We start from the raw sequence: 22,498 nt of genomic DNA, 5'->3' as shown, positions 1-22,498 counted from the left end.
TATTTTGAAATATGGACAGCAAAGTGGAGTCCTCCCTCACTTTCCTTATGGCTTTTTTGACCTTTTTTTCTCCTCCTGAACGGGACCTCAAAACATCAACAGAGTTTGCTTCATGCAAGGAGCTGGTCATATGGTTTTCCCGCTCATGGCCTCTGACACCTCATCTTCACAGGTGGTGTTAGAATGTACACAGTATTTTCTAACTGCTCCTCAAGTTATTGTACAAGAACTTGAAGAGGAGTCAAGGTTAGAAATGTTTTCTGTTATTTAAGGTTTCTATACAACCAGTAACCAGATGAGGCACAAACAATATTTGAGGCCAGTATATGAACAGAAGCATTTTGTAGGAATAACTGGAGTTACAGTCAAGCTTGAAAATTTTGTAGGTACTGGCTATAGGGTTGCCAAGTGTTACCTGTATCCGGAGTGGGGGACTCCTGGCTTGCTCCGGGAGTGCGCGCGCGCCGCACACACATCACCCGGAAGTGACGTGACAATGCCGGGCACGCTGGGGGCAGGGCCACGACCATCCGAGGGAAAACCATAATTTTCCCTCGGATGACCGTGGCCCCGCCCCCAGCGTGCCTGGCGTCGTCACATCATTTCCAGGTGACGTGCACGTCGGGGTGGGGTTCCCCCCGGGGTCCGATCCGCCAGTGGCGGGGAACGGGCCTCTGGGGTGCGGGTTTCCCCACACCCCCGGGGGGACTTGGCAAGCCTAACTGGCTATGATTTAACACCTCCTACCCAATCAATGGATGAGCACAGTAAGAACTTTGTTAAGAAGCCATCATACTTTTTTTATTTTTAAAGAAAGTATACCCCGCTGCATATGAACCTATTCCAGCCTTCAATTTTCCTCTATGCGCCGTTTCCATGGGACAGGGTCTTCTCAGCAGCAGCAGCAGCAGCAGCAGCTCCCAAGTTTACTCTGGCCCCTTTCTTTATTGGCCTTTAGATATCAGGTATATTCTCTTGTACAATAAAGGGCATTTCTGTGTGATATGGTTTCACTTGACCTGCTGTTAATACAGTTCTGCTTTTCTTGTGCTATTATGCATGTGAGTATTGTATTGTGGTTTTTATTTGTTCTCGGAGAACTCTGTTTGAAAGAAAGACTACAAAGAGTGTACTACGATGCCATCATGATGCAGAACTTGCTTCTCCAAAGAGGCAGGCAGACAGCTTTACACACAGATGGCACAGCAGGCACTGAAAGTCAACCAGTACTCTCACAAGAGATCTTCTGCATTCCTGGGTAAGCTGAAATTTCTAGACACAAGGTCCAAGGTCACTTCTGCTATAGCAACCAAAGTAAAGCCGAAGAACGCTTTGGAAACCATCACTAACTAACTGACGCTTGTACAGGGTGAACCCCAGTGGAATTGGACGAGGGAAGTGAAGAGCCAGAATGTGACTGAGAGATGGGCAGCTGTGTCTGTAGAAATGGGGAGGAATACGCACAAAAATGTTTGTCCATAACCCTGAAAGGTTTTGTAAATCCATTACAAATAGAGATTCTCAAAGCCTAGACCAATGTTAAATTAAATGTAAACGATGTGTTCCCTATGAGGAACGGTTAAGGCGCTTAGGGCTCTTTAGCTTGGAGAAACGACGACTGAGGGGTGACATGATTGAGGTTTATAAGATTATGCATGGGAAAGAGCAGGTAGAGAAAGAGGTACTTTTCTCCCTTTCTCACAATACAAGAACCCGTGGGCACTCCATGAAATTGCTGAGCGGTCGGGTTAGAAGAGGTCTTCCTACGAGTATTGGAGTCTAAATTTCCACGTTGATTTCCCAGGATCAATAAGCTGTCCTTCAACAGCTCCAGTCTATCCACGATGACAACTGGATCTTCTCTTGGGAGTTTTGGGAATACATCTTTCCGTCCTCCCCAGCTTTTACTCATACCAGTTTAAACCTGGATAATTCGGTGTAAAATGGTAGGCACAGCAGTATACACTTAAGTTCTTTGCACACTTCCTTCACATTATTACAACAGCCAAGTCTTATGACTCACCCTGCAAAGCTAGGCTGCACACTTCCTTCACATTATTACAACAGCCTGCAAAGCTAGGCCTCGTGTCCTGAGTGACAGCTTTCTAGAAAAGCACTGGTGTTAGAATTATGCTGCTTTGCCCAAGCCAGACACATAGGCAGAGCGATGGACAATGCATTGGTAACACTTGGCTAGATCCCACAGATCTAGCTCTGCAATCATTGGTGCTTTCCTCTGGTGCAGGAACTACACGAATCTCTTGACTCACCAGAATGCTGCTTGCAAGGGAGGCAAAGGTCCAACCCATTAAGCTCAGTTCTAGCCATATTTATTTATTAGATTTTTACCCCACCCTCCCAGCAAGGCCATATCAAGAGAAAGAGCTACCACGCTAGTCTCAACCCACGGATTGGTTTCCGATAATCCCTCACGGCTACAGTATTTAACAACAAAGCTGCCAGCAAACTGTTCACATTACCAGTATTTGGTGCTTCTACTTTTAACTCCAAAGACTTGCTCAGACTTGGCACATCTGTGACTTGTCCATCGTGGTCAGCAAGTTGATTGCCATGATTCTCATCAGCGAGAGGAAGACCAGGAGAGCTAAAGCGAGCTACAGGGAAGGCACACTGGTTGGCAACATTGAGCTTTAACAAGCATGCATAAATACAAAAGCTACCCTTGAAGAAGCGCCACTCAAAAACAAACAAACAAACAATGGGGGGGTTACTTACTTTTCATATCATTCTTAAGGACAACGATTCTCTTGTGCCCGTGACCTTTAATCCAGACTACCTGAACAGTGACAAAAAGTCTTGTGTGAAAACCCACAGGGTAGATTTCCAGTGCAATTGCCTCAGTTTTAAATTTCTCCATTCTCATTTCGCTTTCTTGGCATCCCTTAAATGATCAAACTCCATTTTGGATTAGATTCCCTGAGTTTAAACATATTTCACATATGCTATATGGGACAGAAAAAGCTCAACTTCCTTATTCGTTTTTATTTATTGTCCTCCTGAAAAGAGTGGCTTGCAAAATGTATCAAATGACAAACTAAAAAAAAACAAAACAACTCACTAAATCATCTTACCAGCAAAGCCTGACCACCGTAATTCAAGAGCAAATTTTTTTAAAAAGCAATCTGAAACAAGGATGGCCTTGCAGTGCTTTCTAAAATCAGACAAAAGGGTACTCTCCCTTACTTTCTGATAAAAAAGGGAAAGGAGAGCCATGCATGCCAGTCTGAGCTCCTTACAAGATAGGAGAATTTACTAGAGTACGGCTGCAGTCACACACACTAAATAATCCACTTTCAGTGCACTTTCCAACTGGATTTTACTGTGTGAACTGGCAAGATCCAGTTGGAAAATGCATTGAAAGTAGATTATGTAGTATGTGTGAACGCAGCCTAGGAGTATTTACTGAAGAGTGGGTGCCATTAAAGTTCTTTTTTCCTTTGAATGGAAGAGATCTGCAGTGATCAGTAGTTAGGCAGATCTGCTCCCCCAAGCATCTGCCTCCTGCTTAGCAAGCTGTCAAGGGCCCACAACGTAACTATAGTTTAAAAAGCCTACGGAACTGCATGCTAGTAAACCTGTAAAAGAACAAAACCCAAAAAACCCAAGCATCTGCCTCCTGCTTAGCAAGCTAAGGGCCCACAACATAACTAGTTTAAAAAGCCTACGGAACTGCATGTTAGTAAACCTGTAAAAGAACAAAAACCCACAAACTACAAACCGATGGAATCGCCCCCAAGAGTTCTTCAAGACTGTTGTAGCCATACGCTTTAGGGTGCAGCACCTCTCCTGTGTATTTTATGTATGCTGTTGAGAATTCATGAAGGAAGATCTGCTGGTAATGGTAAGTGTGAAGCAAACACCTCACTTTCTTGGCAAACACATACAGGTCTTGAAGCCTGACATACTCTGCCTCATCATTGGTAAAGACCTGTGAAAGAAAGGTGCACTTGAATCATCTTCTACACTTAATATTAATTTGCATAAAGAGATACAGTATTCATCCATGTGCAAGAAAAAAAGGCCAATTAGACATTGTGCATGGAAAAATCCTGAAGTCCAACTTTAATCCTTAGTGTCTCTTTCAACCTGTATGAGAGATAAATCAGTGTCGGAGACAAATGACACACAAGCTTGATGACCGCTTACACAGCTCGCTCATTAAAAGGTGAGAATATTCCTTGATGTAAGATATTCCCTTTTCTGAAGGACTGGAAGACAGCTCAGAGAGCAAAACACTCAATATGATTTGGAGTTTTGATTATGGACTAAAGCCACAGGCAAAAATCAAACTGTGGGAAAGGGGGAAGGGGAGAAGATGAACAAGGCTCTTACTGTAAAAAGGGAACTTTGAAGCAATTTAAGTGAACATTCACAGATACTCGGGGTGAAGGCATGAGTCCTAGTGAAGTTCTACCCATTTATTCCACCTTGATGCATGTGGAATTAATTCAGAATTCAGTTGTTGAAATGCAAGCAAGAAGGCTCTACAAGAAAAACAGGGTTGCACTTACCTGTAACCAATGTTCCCTCTAAGCTGTGGAGTCTTGTGAGCAAAAATTCTATTTTGTGAGCCACTGGCATTAAAGTTGTGAGCGAGCAATCTGGCTACTGCATAAATTAGTTTGCTCTGGAGCCATCCTTCCTGAGCTAAGACAAAAATGGGTGAGCTGGAGGCTAAAAATCTGTGGGCTAGCTCACACTAACTCAGCTTAGAGGGAACACTGCCTGTAACTGTTGTTCGAGTGGTCTTCTGTGCAGGCACACATTGGGACTGCATGCGCACAGGCCAGCTATGGAAAAAATGTACAAAGCTTTCTAGTAGGCTAGGAGCATCCCTCTTCCCTCTGGCATTTTCCTGCCAAAATGATCACATGACCAGGTGGGGGCGCTACTCCTCTCCATGCCACTGGATACTCCAAGAAATTAAGGTTCCAGAGAGTTCATGACAGGGCAGGAGGGAGGGATGTGTTCTGCACAGAAGACCGCTTGATGAACAACTGTTAAAAGCAAGTGCAACCCTGTTTTCACCATTGTGGCTTCTGTGCAGTCCCACAATGGGAGACTAGCAAGCTCACTGAGTGAAGGAGGTAGGTGTGAAGTTCTCAAAGGAAGAGACCATGGAAGAGACCTAACAGTTCTTCAGTGTCCCATATTGACCTTCACCCAGAACTGCCTTATAAAGAAGCAGGAAGCTCTCTACAAGTGTTCCAACCGAAATACACGCAGGAATGTGGCTAAGATAAACAGCACTCTTCTGGAGAGAGCCGATATGTAAAGTAGCATTGAACAGCCATGCACTCAAGACAGAGTGTGATAGCTTCTACCAACTCACAAGGATGGGTTGTGTGAGGATGCTGACCAATCCTTCTTGGCGCCTGAGAAACCAATACAAAGTAGTGCTGGGTCCCTAGCAGACCAAAACCCAAGGAAAAGTCACATTCAAGGAACGTAAGAAGTGCACAGATGTTTGGCATCAGAAACAAGTGTAAGGATAGTGTTGTGTGACCTGAGAACTGAGACACAACCCCTGGATCCTGACCAGGACATCAGACATCCTAACTCCCCATGAACAGAGAGGGAACAGGTTAGAATCCACAAAGAAAGGCAAAGGGAAACTGTCAGTAAGATAAAAGGGGTTGCCCTGGAAAGGATCAACAACCAACCATCAACAGAGCAGGGAAAACAGTATAGCATCACATGGGCCACCCTAATCGCTGTGCATTTGGTAAAACAGCCAAGGCATAATTCCAAACAAAGGGGAATGCTGGAATCCTGCCACTGGGAGCTTCCATCCACAATGACGGAGGGACTGTCTGCAGAAATGGTAGAGAGGTCAATGAACAACACAGCCAAGCAAAAGTTTAAAGACTATAATACACATGATTAGATTATCTGGACCTGAACATAGGTCTTTTCAGATGCCCTGCTTAACACATAAGAATTCAAAATAACTATTTTTCTGTCCCATATTGACTTGTACTGAACTGAATAATCTAATTAATGGGAGACAGGCAACCTCCCTTCAGAGGAGAAACGGAGAAGATCTTGGGTCTGAGCCCACAAAGTGATATAGATGTGAAAAGAATTGTAGGAAATCTGTGAGCGGTGGACAAGACAGCAGATCAGAGAATTTTTATTTCTTGGTCTATAGTTTTTTATATCTCGGTTATCTGAGTTCGGTTTATGAATGAGAGATATTATAGCTTGCTTCCAGAGTTTTTTTCCAATAGAAGATGCCAAGGATGAAACCTGGAATCTTTCACATGGAAAAACATGTGCACAACCCTGAGATACCACGTTATTTGAAAGAGGGGAAGAAATGATTCCTAAGGATCTGACAGCAAGCCTGTTACTCGTCACAGAGTGTTGTCCAACTGGACTGAAGAGGCTCTGTGGAGCCTCCCCCTCAACATTAATTTCTAGCATAGACTAGAGCAGTGTAAAAAGGATGACCCAGATTAAAGGAACAGGTTTATCATGTACATCACCAGCATAGGCTGTGAAACATGGTGCATCAAGCTCCCTTCAAAGGGGATAGTAAAAGGACCATATTGACTGTTAGTTCACAACTTAAAGGGAAAGTGTGGCAGAGAAATTTCACTTCCCATCCAGGCTAACAGTTTACAGCACTCACACGATGCAGTGGCTGAATGAGAGACGGAGTTCTATTTGACCTGCGTGCCATCAAGAACAACAGAGATGACCAGTGAAATCAAGCATACACTTACTCAAGGATGGCAGCAGAGGCTAATAATTAAAGTTTGCATGCCAAAGACTTTGCACTGTGGGGCAGCTGCTTTGAGTAGAACATATAAGATGTCATTTAAAAATCCGGGTATATAGTTTATCTTACTCCCCAATACGGACTCAAAGCGCCTTGTACCATTTTATACTTTTCTATTCCATCCTCACCAAAACCCTGTGAGGCAAGTCAGGTTGAGAGAACACGATGGCGCGAGGTCACAAGTAAGTTTTCAGACAGAATGGCATTTGAACCTGGGTCTCCCAGATCCCAGCCCAGCCCTCCAACCACCGTACCAGTGATTCCAGCCTGAACCCAGCTGAAATAAGAGTTCTCTCCCAGAAGCAGCGGTCAGATTGAGAACCCTAGGTAGAGTCAATGCCATTTCCTGGCAGGAAGAAGGAAGTGTGGGCATACGTGAAAGTTTCCAGGGCTCTTTTTGTAGAAAAAGCCCAGCAGGAACTCATTAGCATAACAGGCCACACCCAACAGCAGAAACTCATTAGCATATTGGGCCACACCCCTGACAGCACAGCTCATTAGCACATTAGGCCGCACCCCCATGTTACCAGAAGTGTGGTCATCCAGCCACACCCACATTTTGCTTGTTATTCTGTTTACCTTGTCTGTTGTCAAGACCCAGGGCCTTTTTTTTGTAGCAGGAACTCCTTTGCATGTTAGGCCACACACCCCTAATGTAGCCAATCCGAATGAGTTTCTGCTGTTGGGTGTGGCCTATTATGCTAATGAGTTCCTGCTGGGCGTGGCCAACTTGGGAGCCAGCCGGAACTTTGTTCCTGTGCGTTCCTGCCCAAAAATAGCCCTGCGTGAAACCAACAGGGAGAAATTGCCTACAAAAAGCTTCCATCCGCAATGCTTCGAGGTGCAGGTTTATTATTTATTACTGAAAGCAGTGGCAAGCTAGGGAGCTACTATCCTTGATGCTTCTGAAGGCTACCATGGAACTGAGAGGAGAGGCAAGCTGCTCAGGTTCGCTTCCAAAAAAAACATACTTGCTGATCTCTTCTGAGTTCCCCATGGAGATGGCAACAAGAAGACTTGCCTCTGCTTGAAACAGCAGCTGTGCTAAAAGCCCCTTAGGATTACGTTTCAGGGTTCAGACTGCCTCTGCTTGAAACAGCAGCTGTGCTAAAAGCCCCTTAAGGTTAAGTTTCAGGGTTCAGACTGCCTCTGCTTGAAACAGCAGCTGTGCTAAAAGCCCCTTAGGATAGAAAAGACAAAAGAAATGCTAATGTAGCATTTTTTTCAATTTTTCCAAAAATTTCTGTTTTTTTCCGGAAAAAAAAACGGGTTTTTTTCCGAGCTTCAAAATTTCCGGAAATTTTACATCTCTAGCCGTAGTCCGAATAGAGTGAGTGCTAAAATAAAGCTCAGCAGTCTTTAAGCACAACCAGTCCACTGTCTCCCAACACAACTAACAAGAATGGGAAACTCCACCCTCTTAGCACCTCACCAAAACTACAGGAGTTGAAGAGGTCACACAACTCCAACTAAAAGTCACAACACCCTTCTGATCAATAACGCCTTTTACAAAGAGCCACAGAACTGCAAGGCTCTGTTAACCTATGCCTCTAAAGACGTCACCTTAAGACTAAGGGCAGCCAGGAAAAGGTTCTTTCAGTCAGGCAAAGCTAAGCCTTTTAAAACAGGGCTCCCATCAAGGCTCCAGGCTCTGGCTGGATTTGTTAGAAGCCAGGGAGGGAGTCCTTTCAGTCTGGCAGTGTCTGCGAGGCCACACCTCCAGGCTCCGGTCAGATTCATTAGAAGCCAGGGAGGGGGAATGAGTTCTTCAGTCACGCAGGCTGCAGCCAAAGCCTTAGAAAACAGCCATTCTGAATTGGAGGGTCTGTCAGGCAACACATCCAGGTTTCTCCCCTCGGAACACACAAAGCCAAGGAGGGGGAATGTGCCTTTATTCAGGCTAGCACGAAGTCAAAGCCTTTGAAAAGAGCCAGTGAATACGAGGCTCTGTCACATCACACCTTGCCGGGCAGGGGGGATGATGCCTTTATTCAGGCCGGCACAAAGCCAAAGCCTTTTGATAAAGGGCTCTTTTGAAGACAGCTCCATCAAATCATCCCTTCGGGAGAAACTGGTGACAGAAAGAGCAGGCAGCTCTGTTCTGTGAACCCCCTAGGCAGATAACCCACAGACAATGGCCATTTATCAGCACCATTCTAAAGCGACAGTTGGCCCAATCCTGAGGTGGCCCCTTTTGAGCCGTAATGACACAGTGGAAATCCAGAAACATTTCCTCTTTAAATGTAGTTTATTCTTCACTAGAATGAGTAGAAATTACAAAAAAAAAACTTTTGGTAGAAATATGTCTCCTAAGCCTCAAGAATGAGGTGAGGAAAAAACAGAACAGTGGAGATCCTCTCCTTGTGGCAGCAAACGAGGGAGTAGCGCCCCTCCTCCCGGTCATGTGATCGCGTTGACAAGAAAGCATCAAAGGGAGGAGGGGTGCTTCTAGCCTACTAGAAAGCTTTAGGGATCTTCTCCGCAGCTACGATGAATTAAGACTTCTACAGCCCTGAGCTGCAGAAATGTCAACATAAATGCAGTCCTCATGCCCACATCCTTCAATGCTGCCCAAGCCCCTGAAAGGAAGAGGTTTTCAAAAACTGCTGGCCTGGTTTTTGGACTGAAAGCTAAAGTTTCCCTGTACCTTACAAACTACCTGCAGACACTGCCTGGGAACCAGGACGTTTACTGCCCCAGTCAGATATCCCATTCCTGTCCAGGCATCCGCTATTCAGTTTCCATACTTTTCCTTACAACAAAGCCTACCCTGCAGCTGTCAGTTTTTTTCTTTTGTGTTACAAAGCCTCATCTGCCTAGTGAAGGAGGAGGAGGAGGAGATTGGATTTATACCCTGCCCTTCACTCAGAGTGGCTTACAAATGCCTTTCCCTTCCCCCTCCCCACAACAGACACCCTGTGAGGTGGGTGGGGCTGAGAGAACTCTTTCGAGAACTGCTCTTTCAAGAACAGCCAAGGTTATCCAGCAGCTACAAGTGGAGGAGTGGGGAATCACACCCAGTTCTCCCAGATTAGAGTCCGCACACGTAACCACTACACCAAACTGTCTCTCATAGCACTCTTTCTTGCTCATTCTAACAGAGACCAAACCAATATGAAAGCTCCCAAGGTGTGTTTGCCCTGACCTGGATAACCCAGGCTAGCCCAGTCTTGGAAGCTAAGCAGGGTTGGTCCTGATCAGGATTTGGGAGAACACCGAGGAATATCAGGGTCATGACGCAAAGGCAGGCCATGGCCAACCACCTCTGAACATCTCTTGCCTTGAAAACCCCACGGGGTGGCCATAAGTCGGCTGTGACGTGGCAGCCAAATAAAAAGGGCACTGTTCCCTTCCGATCTTTTCTTCAACATTAACTGTACATCCCGCTACGTCTGAAAGGCAGCCAGATTCCCCTCAAGTTCCTCTTTTTGCCTGTGGCCTTGAACTCTGTGAACAGCCATTGCATGATTTTGTACATTTCTGGTTCTGTGCCAATAGAAATTAAACACCAAAAAAGCAAGATAATGAATGCAGCAGAATGTTCGTCTACCCAGCGATTCGAAAGCTTTGGCGAGTAGATAAATTGGGGACCACCCGTAAGGGGGTGGGCACACCACTCCCTCTGGGAAGGTGTTAGCGGCCGAATGTGACTTCTGAAGGCGCGGCGAGATCGAAAGATGGAAGAGCTGTTTCGGCTTCCCTGCAGTGGAGCGAGTCGGCCAGGCGGTGGCAGTGTGGCAGCACGACATCAAGAAGCCAAATGTCATCAGCCAGCCGACAAGAATACACGGAACACGACTGATCCAGCCCGCAGATGAAGCCCCGGCTAGCTGCAATGTGTGTGTAATTAAAAATGCTGTATGTTTGTCTTCCCTATCCCCCACGAATATTGTTAGTCCAATTGTCAAAGAGTAACTGTAAATCGCTCTGAGCCCGCAGGTGTGTAGGAAAGAGCGATCAATAAATCGAAAGTATAAATAAAAATCTACTAGAAGGCTGTGTGTCACTGAACTATTAACTAATAGGCAACCGATTTGAACAAGGGATTCAATACTACACAAAAAGCAACATTAGCCAAGACGCGTTCCTCACCTCAACGAAGTAAGGCATGCTCATGAGAAGATCGGTGAAGGTCATGAAGCCATATTCACATGGATTGAGGGAGATATTTTGGGTGGTTTCGTAATGCTCTTTAAGCTGATCCACGGAGACGAAGGAGGTTTCATCCAAAGTCATCAGCAGCACCAGAAGCTGAGCAGTCAGGGTCCGGAGGGACTTCCTATTTATCAGCTGAATCTGTTTACCACCAGATCCCACATCAACCACCTGGAGAAATTTGAATGAAACTAAAATAACTCTGAACAAACCAAAGGACTGGAGGACCAACCGGCAGGAACGTGGGTTTAGAAAGGATGAGCCCAGTTTGGGGGATGGGGGGCAGGGAAGAGGTCAAAGGACAGCTTGTGCAGAAAAAGAGGGTCAGTCTAACATAGTGTCTTATATTAGCTGCCATCACTGCACGACTTGTGAAAAAAACAGAAATGTGAATTTTCTAAGAAATTGTCAGGAGGGGGTTATCCACCCCCTCCTGACTATGCCAAAAGTACCAGAAATAGACCCAGAAGATCTTACCGAGGCCAAACAGCCAGTCGTAGGCTATTCCCAGGAGGCCCAGGGATCATGGGCTCCCAGAGAGGGGACGTCTCTAAGAAGGGAGGCGGGAGAGGGCGTGGAACCACATGGGCAGGACGACAGGGATCGGATTGCTGGCGACAGGGTTGGGGGGGTGGAGTACAAAGGACAGAATCCCGTGGATTCCCGCATGGTTGCGCGGTTACTTTAAGAGGATGGTGGTGGGCGAAACAGGTGGTGGAGTTGAACAAATAAAAGACCCACACAGGTGAAACCGAGGAGGAAAGTGGAGAGAGTTCACGGCAGCAGACAGAGAGGTGGGAGCATGATCCACTCGGACTCGTCTGGTGAATCTCTCCTGGGTATGGCTAGTGGAAAATAACTAGCCTAGAGCCCATTCTGAGGTAAAACCTGGGGGGTTGTGTTTCATTCTCCCACCCTGGATTCTACCCACGGCCGTCCTTCAACCCTTACGAAAACAGAACGTGACAGAAATTCATAAATATATTGCTTATTCACCCCTCCCCACATTGAACACTCTTGAGTATCTGCTGGAATACTATTCCACCACCTTGTAAATTTATACTTAAACACAACTACTAGGATACCTAGTGCCTGCAAAAACACAATATACTTAACTGAAACAATGTTAAGAAAGGTCTAAGATTCCCAATGAAGCAATTCCATGATGCTCGGACCAGCCTGCATCTAAGAAAGCAGTGCGGGTTTTATCTTAAGTCTTCCTGTCTCATGACGAGACACTCAGTTTCACTGAGGAGCTGACCCTTTGTGTAGAGAGCTCTTGAAATTAGCCCTGTAAAACCTTGACATTATTTTATTGAAAGACACAATATACCTAAAGACTGTCCTGCCAGTAACCTTTGTAATCTTGTCATACAAGCAGCAATTCGGTATCACCCTAAAAAGGCTTACCTTGACAACATGGCAAAGTTTTTGCATTAGAGCCGGAACGGAGCCGACATTGTAGTCTTGGAGGCGCAACGAATAACCAAATGTTTTCGCATACTCTGTGAGCATATCTGCCATCATAAGGCATTTGTCTTTCTGAGAGCGGAGCAATTTAACGAACTGGGCTGCCAATGCTTTGACCTGTTCTACTTCTGTTAGTGTGAGAATTTTCTCTTCTCCACATTCCAATATCTGAGGATGGAATTGAGCTCAGTCAGTGAGAGGAGAGAGGCAATGCTTGAATGCCAATGAGCATTAGTAACACATGTCAGTTTCTCTTTGTCATTTCACTGAAGATTCAGGACACAAGTGATTTTAAAAAACCACCAGATTAAGTGTTCTTTCAGGTGTTAAACCGAAGAATTAAGGGCCTTTGAAAGCAAACTTACAAACCTTTTTAAAAGTCAGCTCCTAGAGCAACACTGTGACCTTTCCACCACTTGTTAGTTGTACAGGACAGTTCATAACAGCAAAGACACACAGGACTGATTCATATTTACATGTCACCGGTGAACATTTGCATAGGAACAGAGAAATAATCTAGTTCCTCAGATAAAACTCATCAAGGTCAGATCCAGACTAAATTGGCAACTTCCCTGATTACCCCTTCCCACAGCAGACCCCCCCCCCCACGTCATTTCCCAAGATCTTCTATCTTGTAGGAGCAGCATGTTGTGGTGATCAGTAGGCACAGAGAGAGGCAGGAAATTGCATTTTGCCATTGGGAAATTTAGTCTGGATCCAACTGATGATCCTTCCCAAACTTGGTTCTCCTTTCTATACCCTCTACATGCATTTCACAGATAAGCTCTCACAGATCCTTGAGCTAGGTGCGCAGGCAGTTTGCTGCTTCATGCAAGGGACTGAGGTAGCATTGTAAGGGACTGTGGGCTGGGGTATTAGAAAGGGAAACAAACAGCACAGACTGCCATGTAAAACCACATACGAGCAGTCACCACCGAACCAATCAGGTTGACAAAACTTGGTCAGTGCAAATCCTGCAGGAATCAACAAAGGGGCCTCTGCTGGGGACATTTAACCTACGTGCTAATGCTAGGTAGTAGTTGGGGGAAATGATCCTCTCCCAAGAACCTATCCCCTCCTTCAGATTCTGCACCATTATGGGATAGGCCTGTCAAATATTTAAGGCTGAGGTCCATGCTACACTGGATTTGGTGCCAACCCACATTCAAACAAACCAGTGCAACTATAAAAGACATTAAGATTTTAAGATCAAAGTATAGGATTTTTTGCTGGACATTTTGCTGGAGCTGCGGTGGCTCAAGTGGTTAAGACGCTGAACTGCAGGCTGTGGAAGGTCGGTAGTTCAGCAGTTCGAGACCTGAGTGTGCCGCGTGATGGAGTGAGCTCCTGTCTCTAGTTCCAGCTCCTGCCAACCCTTACCCTCCCTCTTCTCCTGCCTCCTCCTGGCTGAATGAGGGCCGGAAGCGGGGCAGCCAGAAGCAGGGGGCAGGGCTTCGTCATGTGCCCCACTCCCCGTACCTCACCCGGGGGGACTGCGATCCCCCGCGATCCCTCCCGAAATGACCTCTGGTGCCAACCCACATTCAAACAAACCAGTGCAACTATAAAAGACATTAAGATTTTAAGATCAAAGTATAGGATTTTAAGCCTGCCCCAGAAATACCTACAACCTACCTGCAAAACATCTGGGATGGCTTCAAAGAGTTCAAGTAACTTGGTAAACCCATAACAGGCAAGTTTGCATTGACGACCGAAGTGATGGTGGTAAGATGGTATAAATTTATCAAAAGGCATGCGGAAATAGGGCTGATGACGTAGCAGGTCAACTACCTCCTTTGAGAACTGCTTTGTTCTCTCAATTTCCTCCTTAGTACGTTCTGCATGTGGAAGAAATACAAAACACTAACTGAAAAGCAATGCAAAGGAGAAGTGTATTAATTTGGAACCCTCTTGGCCCTGGATCGGCCTAGTTACAGCCTCCATCTTTGAACAAAATGAATTTCTGAGTAAAGAAATAAATACCTTTCTTGCTACAAGTAGACAGTATTGGACTACACAGATCAGTAGTCTAACTCAGTATAAAGTGGCATTGTATGTTCACTGACTAATTTGTTTTTTTTAATATGCAAAGCTGATTTTACAAACCGTAGGGATCTAAAGCAAGTTGAGGTCTAACATCACCTACCACAAAACTTAATTAACTTAGAAAGTGTCCTTTAATCCTCTTGGCATTCATGAGTGCCAAATGTTATATGACCCATAAAAAGACATTTAAGATATTCAACAAAGGACGTACATACCTCTTTTGGGGATACAGATTACCATTTCATTATCCTGTTGAGACAGACAGATGGTATTATCCGAAATTTCCGATATTAGATCAACCAACTCACATACGCCGTACTCAGTAACATCCCAGTCTTTTGAGAAACACCTAGATGTTTCAGGAAGAAATGCATTCTAAAACAAATGTGTTTGGGTGCTCAGATAATTAATTAGGCTAACTGAATGGAAACAAATAGCAAAATATCAAGGTCCCCAAGAGTCTCCCCACCAAGAGCACAGAGGTATAAGCAGTACAATAAGGACACACATTTGAATCACCACCATGCAGAAAAAAGAAACATTTTATGTTTACTGTACAATGGTTGTCTGCCTCTGCACTAAAACTGGCTCCCAGAACTGCTCACAAGGGGAGGGGATTACAATACTTTCTTGGGGAAAGGACTCTAAACCAAAGCTCAATTCAGGCATGATGAATGCTTCCAGCCCTGCTATTAGAGCTTTCAAGAGTCAGAGCTCAAATATCATCTTTATGGCTCTTTCTCATGCACGACCTATGAAGCGCACTAGCAGCGGCCAACCTTTGATGCTTTAAAATTCTCCATAATCAGGCTTGAAATTTTTATTCCTGTCCTTTGTTTTTGTTCCCTTTGTAACTGTTTATTAATATTTTTATAAATAACCATAACAAAAGTATCGCAACAAGGGGTGTGCACACTCCCCCCCCCCAATATTTCAGATTCGGGTATATTGGATTTTTTAAAAATGGTATTCCTGATATTCTTGAATTCCAATACTGGTATGGCATTTGGATTAAGGATTTTGCGGGAATCCCAATTATTTTTGGCTCCATTATACCCTATGGGGATCCTTATAGTCAATGGGGAATCTATCTGGGGGTATCTGGGGGGACCTGTTTGTGATAGACACCAAACTTGCAGCATAGCTTCTGGTGCAATTTTTCTGGTACAATTCTATGGGCCCCAGAAGAAGGTGCCTCCATGCTCCATTGTTTCCAACGGAGGGAGAAAAAGGCATGTAAAGGCATTTAAATGCCTTCTCCAAGCCGCACCACTCTGCAGCAAGTGAACTCTGAAGGTGTTTAAAGGGCTCGCAGTTCCTTTAAACACCTCCAAGCTGTGAGTTCACTCAGAAAGCGTTTAAAGCCGGTTTAAACATCTTCGGAGTTCACTTGCCACAGAGTTGTGTGACTTGGAGAAGGCATTTAAAGGGATTGCAATCCCTTTAAATGACCTTTAAGTCTGGCTATCCAGCGGTCTCGAAAATCCCAAATATTTTTGGGATTTTGGGGGCTTGGTCATTTTGGATAGCCGAAATGCAGCTCCAATTTAAAACTGGGTTTAAAACACCTGGAAAATATCAGTAAGGTATTTTTCATGTATTTTTCCAGCTCAGTTTATGTCGAAAGCACACTTCTACTTGGGTGTATCCGAATACACACCCCTAATCACAATATAGGGAAAACATAAATAAAAAGCAATTCAACAATGAATGAAGAGTGACAATTAGCATTCCACAGATATGTACAATTAAACCAGTAGGCACTTATGCAATATCATACAGAATTTAAGCGAAGTATATAAAGTACATAATGCAACTCCTCCGCCCTTATTTTTCTGTCTCTTTTAAATAAGTTATACCCCTCAATACTACTATTCCAGTTGTGAGTGTCATCCCACCAAGTTTCAGTAATGCCTATTAGGTCATACTCCCCTTCCTGTATTAGGACTTCAAGTTCCTCCTGCTCGTTTCCCATACTCTCCACATTAGTGTAGAAACATTGGAACCCATAGTTTATGTGCCCTGAGATTTTAATTTCTGTACTTACATGTGAGTTAATGTTATCTAGCATACGTGCCCCTCCCTGCAAAACTTTAGAGTTCTTGTTTCCGGTTATTGGCTTTGCATTTTTGTCTCGCTCCCGCACAGGATTTAAAGTTCTCCTTATTAGGTATGCAAGGCTGTTTTCCAAACACGGTTTTTCCTATCCTACCCTCGTGAGATGCAAACCATCTCCCGATAGAAGAGCTTCATCTTGAAAGCGTAAGCCATGGTCCAAAAATCCACATCTTTCCTGATGACACCATCTACGTAGCCGGTCATTGATCTGCAGCATTCTTCTTTCCCTTCCTAAGCCACGGCCTTCGACAGGAAAAAGGCCGGAAAACTAACGGGGAAGAGCAAACCTATTAATGCTGCTGGAATTCTTGGTGGCTTTCAGTGATTGATCATGGTATTCTCCTGGACCACATTTCAGGACTAGGAGGCAACATTTTGTAGTGGTACCAGTCCTAACTTGATGGTAGGTTTCAGAGGGTGGTGCTGGGGAATCGCTCCGTTGCCCCTTTGCCTCCAGGGTTCCACAAAGTTCCCATGCTATTCTCTATGCTTTTCAACAACTATGTTAAATCACTGGGAGAGGTCATCCAGAAATTTGGGTTGAGCATCCACCAATATGCAAGATGACACACAGCTCTATCTCATGCTTCCAACAGATCCCAAGGACACTGTGAAACAGTGAACAGGTGCCTCGAGGCAGTTTCAGGATGGATGAGGGCTAACAAACTGAAACTTGACCCTGAGTATGTATGGGGACGAACCCCTGCTTTGGTTTGTGGATCTTCCCTCCCTCCTTTCTGCTGGTGGCAGCTCCTGGAGACCAGCAGAATGGGGCGGGGGGTGGGCAGCAAAAGGGATCACTGAAATCACTTCCAACTGGGAAGCCATTTAAATGCCTCCCTAGCAACAGCATGACTCACCTAGTCAACTGATAAGTCATTTAAATGCCTTCCCAGTTCACTCACTGAGTTGTGGCATGGCAACGACAGGGCTTAGCAAGTCAACTGACAAGGCATTTAAATGTCTTCCCAGTTCACTTGATGAGTCATGCTCCTGCCACAGCAGGACTCGCCAAGTCAATTGACAAGCCATTTAAATGCCTTATCAGTTCACTTGTGAGTTGCACTGCCACCATGGTGATGCGACTTGCAAAGGGATCCCTTTAAACTGTTTTTGCAAGCTGACACAAACCACACAAACCCACCTGGAAGGTTCACAGGGCTCCTGAGGGCGGGATGGCATGAACTGAGGTTTGCAAACAATGAACTGAGCCAAGCTCGTGACAAACTTTGGTTCATGTCTCAGTTCATGCCCATCCCTAAACCTGACAAAATGGAGGTGTTACTGATGGGGTTTCCAGAAAATGTTCTGGAAGGCACTGTCCTCTCCCTAAATTAAATGTTACTTTCAGTGAGGGCAAAGACTTCCTCTGGGTTATGCCTCCTACTCTCTCCAAAGTAGGATTTATGCAAATTAAACTGATCTCTAAGAGGATCAGCAGGAGGGAGATCTCCTGCAGTATTGCCAAAGCCAAGCTCCATGAAGGAATTCTAGAAACCAAAAAACATATTAGGTTAAACGTCCTTCTGTGAAAGCTATTGGGAAGATTATCCCTAATGTGAATGAACTATATACTACCATGTCCTGAAGAAAAATGGATCCTGAAAAATGGGTGGGATGAGAATGACTTCACCCCCACTGAAGAGAAAACACCTTCACAGCTAGTCCAACTTTCATCCTCCTTCAGTGGGGGGAGGAAGTCATCCCCCCCCTGGGATGTACCAGAGCTAAGCCATGTTGGGAGGGAAGGAACTCAGAATCAGTAATCTACCACCTGCTGAGGCTGCCTTAGTAATTTTATAACACTTAACAAAAGTTGAAAACAATGATCTGGTCAAGTGGCTGACCTGCAGATTTCATCATCAGGGGCATTAGACAAAAATGCTGGCGTCATTTCTGCTGCTCTGGTCAAATATGCAGTGACTAACTTGGGCACAGGCAGGTGCAACACTTGATATGCTTTGAATATACACTGCCGAATCCAGGAGAAAACAGTAGCTATAGAAATCCCACTCCCCAAAGAGCAGGTACTGTGAGAAAGAGTCAAAGAGTCAAAGTTCAGACCAACGGCCAGCGTTGTGGAACAGTCAAGAGTGCTGTATTAGGACTACGGGGAGAGGTTCAAAATCCCCACTCTGCCATGAAGCTCTCTGGGTGACACTGGCTCTGTCACCGTCTCTCCGTCTAAGCCACTGCACAGGGACGTTGCAAGGGCAAAACAGAGGGCAGGATACTAAGTAAGCTGCCCTGAGCTCACGGGAGAGAAGATGGATCAATTTATGGAACACTTATTGTTACTGTTCCATTACTTGTTCTTCATTTACTGTTGAATTGCTGTTTTATTCATGCCCGTATATTGTGATAGTTTTAGTTAAGAAATTAGTATTAAAGTAACTTTAAAAACAAAAACAAAAAAAAACTAAACATGTGCACTTCCACTTACCAATGATAAGCCTGTAGAAACTCTCTCACAACAACCTGTTTACTCGCTTGAGATTTGAGAAGTTTCAGTAAGTCTTGAGTAAATCGCTTCACTTGGGCCCTGTGTGTTAAAGTTAATAGACGCTTGGTGCCTATACCAAGAATCTGCAAGAAAAATTCAATGTTATGGACCCTTCTACACAAGAGTATGAGATCATGTTTGAGCTATTCAGACACAAGTATTATGAGCATTCAAATTACATGTATTCATACATGCACGGCTGCATTGGGCATGGTTAAGTGATGCTAATTCTTCACATCGGCACTGTTGCTGGATTTTCACCACCATTCAAACCTTCCCTGCTTTTTATAACCACCCTTTACATCTAGCATTCATGGGGGGGAGGGGAGCACAGCCGCCACTGCAGCAAAAACACAAGACTTGAACTCACTTGCAGCACGTGAGGTACAGCTTCAAGCAACTCCATTAACTTGGAATATCCATAATCAGACACACGACATTGCTTTGCAAAATGATGATGGTACATTGGGATGAATTTACTGATGGGCATGATGCATGATGGCTGGTTTTTTAGTAGATCAATCACTTCTCTGCTGAACTGGATGAGCTGTGGGTTGCCCACAGGACTCTTAGAACGCAGCAGCCAAGGATCTAAAGGAGGAGAAAAACACATACAATGTCGTTACTTAAGTGAGGACACTAATGCAGCATCATAACCAACACTGCAAAGACATTAGAATAGAAGAAGAGAAGAGAAGAGATTGGATTTATACCCTGCCCTTCACTTGGAGTCTCAGAGCGGCTTACAAACTCCTTTCCCTTCCCCTCCCCACAACAGACACCCTGTGAGGTGGGTGGGGCTGAGAGAACTCTGACACAAACTGCTCTTTTTCAAGGACAGCTGTGCTAGAGCTTGTGACTGACCCAAGGTCACATCAGCAGGTGCAAGTGGAGGCGTGGGGAATCAAACCCGGTTCTCCCAGATTAGAGTCCGCACACTTAACCACTGCACCAAACTGGCTCTCCAGGAACACTATAGATTTGGCAGACTACTAAGGACTGAAAAGTGAAATGAAAAAGCATTTTAAAAGGGCCAATCATCTGATCTTACAATTGGGGAGGAACTGTGGTTCAATAGTAGAGCCTCTGCTTGGCACACAGAAGGTCCCAGGTTCAAACCCTGTTCTCTCCATTTAAAAAGATCAGACAGGAGGTGATATGAAAGACCTCTGCCTGAAATCCTGGAGAGCCGCTGTCAGTCTGAATAGAGAATACTAACTGTGATGGACCAAGGACCGTCTCACTATTCAGTACAAGACAGCCTCATATTTCAAACATTTAAAGGAATATTATCAGCGTGTCCATGGGATTGTACACACTCGGAGGTATTTCTCCCCCACCCACTCTTCTCTTTTAAATAGCTGACTTCTTTTGACACATTACAAACTTTTTTGGAAGTTATGTAGAGCTTTTTAAAAAATTTGAACTGTTTCAGTTACATGAAGAGGAGGATGCTCTTCAGGGTCGAGGGGAGGGGACCCCCTCCCACAGCACTGAATCACATTGCACCATTTTTTAAAATCCTGGCCAGTGATAGGTACAATACAGTACTATACATTCTTTTCTGGAAGCACAATTTTCCAGTGGAGCTCTGATCAAAGAATGCAGGTTAAAAAAAATCACAGCCAAACAGGACATAACCTCAATATTGCAAAAAACACAAGGCTCTTAAAGTTCAACGTTTAGCAAATCTAAAGAACATTTGGTGTTACGAAAGTCCAGCTGCTAATTCACTGTTGACACCATTCAATCCGTCTCCTGAAAAGAGCTTGGAGAATGTATTATAACACCAGTGCCCTGGAAAACAGCACACCGTATACAAGCACATTAAGAAAATTGAAGAGTACTTGAGTTTCCTTAAGAAGGGCTGGCAATTTCTACCAACTTCCTCCTTCCACTGCAGACACTGCTCCCCCATTATGCTGTTCTGACACTTGCTGGCACCCGGGACATGGGGGGAGGGGGGCCCCCTCAGTAAGCTGACCTTTACTAGTGAAATGCAATGTCCCAAATGCAGATCTTAACATTGGTATATGTGGCGGTCATGCCCGAATTCAAATGCGGACTCATAAGCAAAGCATGGTTGTATGCTACTCTGCCTTTCCCCCCCAAAACCTTTGTATAAGATATCCTCAGGCCCTACACTACAGGACTCAATCCATCACACACAAAGGAGTAAGTTGTCACGGGCATTATTAACACCAGACACAAACCACCAACTGCTGGGAAAAAGCTGAAGAAAGGAGCAAGATGCATACCTGCCGTTGGTGGCGGCGGCTTGTTGTGTATCCACTTCACGACTTTAATGCCATTCTGTGCAGTGGCAATGTTAACGCCAGGAACACAAGTTATAAGGTGCTCCAAAGGGACCCCTCCCTGTCCTTCCTGCACCATTTCTAGATTGCTGAACTCTGAAGCATAGCAGTCAGGAAAGCTGGAAGAACAGAAATTCTGAAAATGGTAGACCAAAGCTAGACTACTTCATACACTATTTATTTATAATGTTTGATAAATCTTGTAGTAATGCAAATGAAGGTATGCACAGACTGGCAACTTTTACAAGCATTCAGATTAGCATAACTCTCTCCCATGAATCATACCCATTACTATAATAAATGACAGCAAATTACAGAGACTGTCCCAGATTAACAACGATTTCAACTGAAGTTGGATATTGATGTTTAGAAGTTCCCCACTATTTTCCATATGAAGAAACACACCCACACCAGCATTCAGGTAGCTTGTGTGCAATGTTCCCTCTAAGCTGTGGAGTCTTGTGAGCAAAAATTCTACTTTGTGAGCTACTGGCATAAAAGTTGTGATTGAGTGATTAGGCTACTGCATAAATTAGTTTGCTCTGGAGCCATCCTCCTTGAGTGAAGACAAAAATCTGTGAGCCAGAGGCTAAAAAACTGTGAGCTAGCTCACATTAACTCAGCTTAGAGGGAACACTGCTTGTGTGTATCCTTAAGTCCTTAATATTGCGCATGTGCAAAGGCATACTGGAGATTGAAGGAAAATGGGAACAAAGCAGGGATGTGCCAAGGCTCGGGGAGAATGACTACACTGTTGCACACAACTGAACTCTCCCAATAACCAGTAGCATTATGGGGACTAGGAAATGCGCAAGCTTCTTGACAAGATATGGTGTTCATATTTCCAACTGGGATTTGATTTTATGCAGCCCACACACATTTTATCACTGAAATAACCTCGTGATGTTCATTAGGCTAAGACTGATCCAAAGTCAACCTGAAGTTTGTGCATTAGTGTTCTCTTATACAGTTCACGATCCTGCACATTATAATGGATTTATTTACCAACAAAAATGAGAAGCATTAAGCTTGTCACTTAAGATGACCCTTCTTAGAGACCTGCTTGAGGTGGCTTCATATGACGAT

The 22,498-nt window shown here is 44.6% G+C and overlaps 1 protein-coding gene across 1 annotated transcript in view; it reads right to left on the bottom strand.

Annotated features, from left to right (window-relative positions):
• KIAA0430 (KIAA0430 ortholog) overlaps window positions 1-22,498 on the bottom strand; it is a 57,026-nt gene that overhangs the window by 2,592 nt on the left and 31,936 nt on the right. The window contains exons 15-24 of the mRNA XM_015409678.1: window positions 21,356-21,531; window positions 19,468-19,688; window positions 19,038-19,180; window positions 14,692-14,825; window positions 14,066-14,268; window positions 12,371-12,598; window positions 10,898-11,131; window positions 3,740-3,949; window positions 2,737-2,797; window positions 2,481-2,615 (exon numbers count right to left, since the gene is read on the bottom strand). Coding sequence (XP_015265164.1) covers window positions 2,481-2,615; window positions 2,737-2,797; window positions 3,740-3,949; window positions 10,898-11,131; window positions 12,371-12,598; window positions 14,066-14,268; window positions 14,692-14,825; window positions 19,038-19,180; window positions 19,468-19,688; window positions 21,356-21,531 — 1,745 coding nt within the window. The remainder of the gene's footprint in view (window positions 1-2,480; window positions 2,616-2,736; window positions 2,798-3,739; window positions 3,950-10,897; window positions 11,132-12,370; window positions 12,599-14,065; window positions 14,269-14,691; window positions 14,826-19,037; window positions 19,181-19,467; window positions 19,689-21,355; window positions 21,532-22,498) is intronic.

This window comes from Gekko japonicus, unplaced genomic scaffold (genome assembly GCF_001447785.1).
Source record: "Gekko japonicus isolate JY-2015 unplaced genomic scaffold, Gekko_japonicus_V1.1 scaffold3070, whole genome shotgun sequence".
NCBI classification, from domain to species: domain Eukaryota; kingdom Metazoa; phylum Chordata; class Lepidosauria; order Squamata; family Gekkonidae; genus Gekko; species Gekko japonicus.
This window is presented reverse-complemented; position numbering and strand designations above follow the sequence as displayed.